Source organism: Dunckerocampus dactyliophorus, chromosome 19, assembly GCF_027744805.1.
Source record: "Dunckerocampus dactyliophorus isolate RoL2022-P2 chromosome 19, RoL_Ddac_1.1, whole genome shotgun sequence".
NCBI lineage: Eukaryota > Metazoa > Chordata > Actinopteri > Syngnathiformes > Syngnathidae > Dunckerocampus > Dunckerocampus dactyliophorus.
Genome location: NC_072837.1, coordinates 10427206 through 10433208, shown reverse-complemented (window position 1 = coordinate 10433208; position 6003 = coordinate 10427206). Strand labels below are relative to the sequence as shown.

At 37.7% G+C, this 6003-nt stretch overlaps 2 protein-coding genes across 2 annotated transcripts; both read left to right on the top strand.

Annotated features, from left to right (window-relative positions):
• The first annotated feature begins 262 nt into the window (after nt 1-262).
• Nucleotides 263-1243, top strand: LOC129172645 (trace amine-associated receptor 1-like). The gene has a single exon (XM_054762601.1). The coding sequence runs from the start codon at nt 263-265 to the stop codon at nt 1241-1243; it is 981 nt and encodes a 326-aa protein (XP_054618576.1).
• Nucleotides 1244-5049: 3806 nt separating this feature from the next.
• LOC129172644 (trace amine-associated receptor 1-like) lies at nt 5050-6003 on the top strand. The gene has a single exon (XM_054762600.1). It carries the CDS (start codon nt 5050-5052, stop codon nt 6001-6003), a length of 954 nt encoding a protein of 317 aa, XP_054618575.1.

Genomic DNA, 6003 nt, shown 5'->3' with positions numbered 1-6003 from the left:
GCCAACCCTTGTGTAAGTTTCTCATGAAAAATGTATTACTTGTTACACCCAATTGGTCAGCCAGAGATATCTACCACGGAAGACATATTATATCAAGAGGAGGGTTTAACATACATAGACGTCAGACACAAGAATGACAGTGTCGTGAATATCAAGTGAGGGCGGTATAAGGTATAACTACTGTGGAGTGAAACGGATTGGTCATCTTACTCTTTTGGATTTTTTAACAACATTGATTTATTTTAATGCCATTTTTACAAGTATGGCAATTGCCAACAGGAGTGATGTTGTCATTGACATGCATCCTTGCTATCAAATAGATAATTTCTCTTATGTACTAACAAGTGAGCCTTCTGTCGGCTGTGTTTGTCTGTATATTTTCCTTGCATTATTGTCTGTAGTTACAATATGTGGAAACCTCCTTGTAATGATCACTATCTTTTACTTCAAACAGCTTCACATTCCTACAAATTATCTCATTCTCTCTCTGGCTGTGGCTGATATGCTTGTGGGGATTATTGTTTTCCCCCTCAGCATGGCCTTTTTGCTGAGCTCATGCATTTATCACGAGGACTTGCTCTGCAAAATACGAGGCAGTTTCGACATATCCCTGAGCACTTGCTCTATTTTGAACCTATGCTGCATTGCCATTGATAGATATTATGCAGTGTGTCAGCCTCTGACATACAGGGCAAAAATGAATCATTGTGTTGTTGCGATCATGATATTGATCAACTGGGGGGTGTCTGCTCTAATAGCGATTGGTGTCATGATTTCTGGATTGCAGAGTGAAAACTGCGAGGAAAAGTGTTTAATTGATGTTCTCATGGAAAACACGATTGGGCCTTTATTATCTTTCTACTTACCGGTGGTCATAATGCTGTGTATCTACCTGAAGATTTTGCTTGTTGCACTGAGACATGCACGCAGCATCCAGACCTCAACCAGGCCTGGATTGGTTGTCAGCAAGGTTGAGAGAAAAGCCACCAAAACTCTTGCTACAGTTTTGGGAGTTTTTTTGATCTGTTGGACTCCTTTCTTTCTTTGTATAACCTTTCTGCCTTTTAGCGACGTTGTGGTACCAGTTCCAGTCATTGAAACACTTAACTGGCTGACTTTGTCCAACTCAATGCTCAATCCGTTTATCTATGCATTCTTTTACAGCTGGTTCCGATCTGGATTCAGAATGATCATATCGGGGAAACTATTCCTCTGTGATTATACAAATTCAGCATTGCTTTGATTTGCTTTTGTTGTGTGCTGACACACTTTATAAAGTTTTGCCCCATGTGATTGTCACAAGTCATTACATAATTAAGAACGTAGTTTTGAACACCATGTTCCAGCTACATACTAGGGATGAGCAAGGACATCACTATCTGTATCTGTTCAGCCATTTAAATCCGTGGTCCCCATTTGGTACCGGGCCGCACAGAAAAAAAATTATTTCCATTATGTCTTTTTTTTTTATGTTTTATTTTGAAAAGTGGCCGGATTCTCTCTGTTACATCCGTCTTACTTGACGCATGTCCAATGTGCGTGTGCTAACTTTATCTCATGCCGCACAGATAGACTACTAATGTATTGTTACCATTTTTCTTTCACCTCATATTTGGTGTCAAATGCTGATACTATGTGGGAATGCATAAAGGTAAGTTTTGATGACATATTGAGTGCTAATGTGCACATTTGTTTCAAGTTAATTCATGCTAGCGCACTGCCTTTTACCACACATGTCAAACAGCGATGTAATAATCTCTCTGGAAAAACTTGGCTGGAACTTGAACTGGTGGATTTGATGTTATTCAGTCTTAGTTTTACACAATACATAATAAATAAGATAAATTAGATCGCTATAATGTACAACCCCCTCCCCCCGGTCCACAGGAGATTTGTGAGAACACAAGCCGGTCCGTGTGTCAAAAAAGGTTGGGGACCACTGATCTAAATGATCTGTATGCGTATCTGTACTTGGAGTGGGCGGGGCATAATCTGGAAGTGGGCGTGGTTTAATCATAAATGGGTGGGGATTAAATTGGTACATTATTTTAAGTCTGAAATTGACAGGCATCGATCACAAATTGCTATATTTATTGTTTATTAGGTGTGTAAGTGATCTGTAGGAATTTTTTATTTAATTATTATTTAATTACCTGTGTGAAATTGGTGATTTATGTAAACATCCAGTGATGGCAAACAGAGAAATTATCTGTCAGCCTTGTTCACTGTAGTTTTCTCAAAAGCACCGCATTCAGTACTTAAAGTTTTCCAACTGATTTTATATCACCAGCCAAATTAGAAGAAAGCAGTAAGAAGAAAGATGTAACGGAACAACTACCAACTAACTTTAAATATCATACTAACTGAAATAGAGCGAAATAGAGAACGTGAGCTGGAGTCGAGCCAAGCAAGCAGAGAGTCACTGTCTGTATTGTGTGTGTGTGTGTGAGTGAGAGACATGGCTCTCTCTGGCTTAGCGAGTCTGTCTAGGGAGAGGCAGTCACAGTGTGTGACTGTCCAATCACAGAGAGTGATGAGTGAATACATAAGTAGTTCCCCAATCAGGATTTTCCTTCATCACGATTACGGATAATGACGAGCTGTACTCGTTTCATGCTCGTACTCGTCAAAAATGCATTGTTCGTAATGGATACTCGTCTAAAACGAGTATTCGGCTCGTCCCAACTACATACTACCTGCGTTTTATTCATATAGAATCAAGTCGAACAGATGCTTGCTGACAGAGCTCGTATACGAGTTTTGGACTATTTTGGCACTTAATTACTGATTATAATTACAGATCTGTTTGCTGCCAACACCTGCCGGATGCAATAAAGTAGTCAACTACAACACTACAATAATGACATGCTGTAGATAAGGACACTAATTTGTCTTTTAATAATGAATGGTAAATTCAACAATATCAAGCAATACAGTAGATTGATTGATCATCAATATGTTATTGGTTAGTTTATGTCCAGCATTTATATATGAATTATACAAGTTTTAGATTTTTTTTACTCCAGTATTTATTTACACATTCATCATTAATATCCTATTTAACTTATTTTATTTTCTATTTATGAAGAATAATATGTGTTCTTATATAATTTAGTGTTACTCTATACCTAATCATTTTTATCTATTTTTAAACTTTTTTTTCTTCTTTTACCTTTAATTATTATTATTACTAATTGTTGTCATTGTCCACATGTCAACACGTGGTGTGAATGAATTAGTATCAGTAGAATTATAAGGAAGAATTAAATATGCTCTGCTTCTTTCTACATGTTAAATTGTGTGAATCAAGGGTGTCCAAAGTGTGGCACGTGGCTGTTTTATTGTTGCAGGAATAAAATGAAACACAAAAAAATAGCAAAAATGGGAAAAATAGAGCAAAAGTCACTATGTAAAGAAAAAAGCTGAACTGTTGATAATAATGAAGAACCCAAAGCTTTGGCTTTAAATATGTTTTTTGTTTTTTTGTTCTTTTGCCTTTTAAAAAAAATAAAAATAAAAATATCAAAGTGGCCCCCTGTATTCTTTGGTTTTTCTGTAGCCCTCTGTGGAAAAAGCCTGGACACCCCTGGTGTAAATGTAACTATGTGATGTTCCTTAAAGCAGTGGTTCTCAATTTCTGTCATTTCTGACAGAACTGTTTTCACGCTCCCCCGATTTGAAATATTATTGAGAAATAGATAATATCTATTTATTTGTCTGTACTGTACAGACTGAACTCAAAACTGAAAGCAGGAAAAAGCAACAAAATGGAGAGCTGTGATGCATACAAGCATATTCAAAAATCACACTGCATGTTGAGTATGACACATTTGTACATGTTGTCATGTATCCAGTAACAATAAAAGTACTCCGTGCCTCGAACGCCCCCCCTCCGACAGTTCACCGCGCTCCCCCCAGGTATACCCGCCCCACTATTTGAGAAGCACTGCCTTAAAGTAACTTGTTAAGCATGTTCAAAATAAACTAAGCCATGAAAAATAAAAAAGAAGAATGGGATTGACAAGATAAAAACACAAGGTAAAAAGGCACTCAGTGGAGTCCACACCTCCAAGGTGGCAAGACAGCGGTCTGCATATCAACACAAAGGCTTCCTGCCAGATAACACTTTAAAACAATTTATTTCACATTGTTACATGTTTAAAAGAGGAGCATGTACTACACACCACAAAGTGCTGTAGGTTTTCATATTCATGCCAAATAAAATCAACTGAAATGCCTCTTTAGAAGGGGTTTCAAACAGAGTGAGGAAAAAAAATGCCTAGTGACCAGAATAATACATATAACTTGTCTTTCAATGTACAGTATTTTCTCCTTCTGTTGAGCTTGACTGTCAGAATTCATTGTATTGGCTAGTGTTGCGTTTTTCTATGGAAGAATGGCAGTGACAAGCACCGTCCAGCTCACGCATTCACCCACCCCGGCGGAGAAGTGGAGTACTGCTGCGCCTCAGCGTAAGACGTTTCTCTGTATTTTATTGTCCAATTAACAAGACTAATGATGTCACACTTACATTAAAGACATTACGCGGGCTGTAGAAAGTCTTGATGTATGATAAATGTTTCTGCAAACATTATATTGGCGTCATGCTGGTAAGTTTTTGACTTCTTAACTTTTTCTTCTTCCCCACTCTTTTGAAACCCTTTCTTAAGTTTATTATAAATAAATTTCTTCCCTGGCATCAAGATCGGTGAGGGATCAGTATCGGATCAAAAAGGACATCAGTGGTATTGCACATCACTCTTTGGCACCTAACATCAACAGACTACAGTCTTACATTACATTCAATTGGACAAGTGAAGAGTGACGATGTTATGCAAATTAGATGACCACGAGTATAAACATGATTGCACACGGTAACAAGCTCCTAAATGTACCACACACTCAATGTGTCATCAAGGATTCGGAGCATTTGAATCAGGTAGGCCAAAGTATCAAAATATCAGTTGATTATCCTTTGCACTTTATTTCTGATGTGACCTTTTAATCTTGTTTATTACTAACTCAGATGATTTGCAGGCACACAGAAATATGGCACCAGAAGGCAAGGACAACAGCACCGAGGTTGTAATTTCCTGTAAACCTTATTTTTCCTGTGTTTTACTGCGAATATTCCCCTACTTGATATGTGTTATCATAACATGTGGAAACCTCCTCATAATCATCTCTGTCATTTACTTCAAACAGCTTCACACTCCTACTAACTATCTCATTCTCTCTCTGGCTGTGTCTGATTTACTTGTTGGTGTTTTCGTCATTCCTATCAGCACTGAATTCACTCAGGATTACTGTATGATCCATGGAAGCTTAATTTGCATTGTGAAAAACTGTACTGGAGTAACACTGAGCACTGCTTCTGTTCTGAATTTAATGTGTATTTCTCTAGATAGATATCATGCAGTGTGTAAACCTCTGACTTATAAAACTACAATGACAGTTCATGTTGTTGTGGTCATGATTTTGCTGAGCTGGAGTTTTTCATTTTTACTTTCCATTGGTTTTGTGGTTGCAGAATTAAACTACGCAAAATGTGGAGAAAAGTGTTACAATGATGTTTTTATTGTGAATGTTTGTGGACCCATTTTTACCTTTTACCTTCCTACGATCGTAATGCTATGCATCTATGGAAGGATTTTCCTTGTAGCACAGAAACAAGCACGCAGCATCCAAAACACAATCTATCGTAGCAGGACGCCAGGAGCAACTATCAGTAAAATGGAGCGAAAGGCCACCAAAACTCTGGCGATAGTTATGAGTACCTTCCTCATCTGCTGTAGTCCTTTCTTTATATCTGTGATGCTTTTTTTTACAAACCAGGTGCCATTGCAATTTGCAGTGATTGATGTTCTGTCCTGGTTGGTAATGTCAAATTCAATGCTCAACCCATTCATTTATGCTTTCTTTTACAGCTGGTACAGGTCTGCCTTTAAAATACTTACATCTGGGAAAATATTTCAAGGTGATTTTTCAAGAACCAGGCTTTAA

Excerpts from the sequence above, each read along its gene's own strand:
- LOC129172645 (XM_054762601.1), top strand. The coding sequence starts at position 263 with ATGGCAATTGCCAACAGGAGTGATGTTGTCATTGACATGCATCCTTGC.
- LOC129172644 (XM_054762600.1), top strand. The coding sequence starts at position 5,050 with ATGGCACCAGAAGGCAAGGACAACAGCACCGAGGTTGTAATTTCCTGT.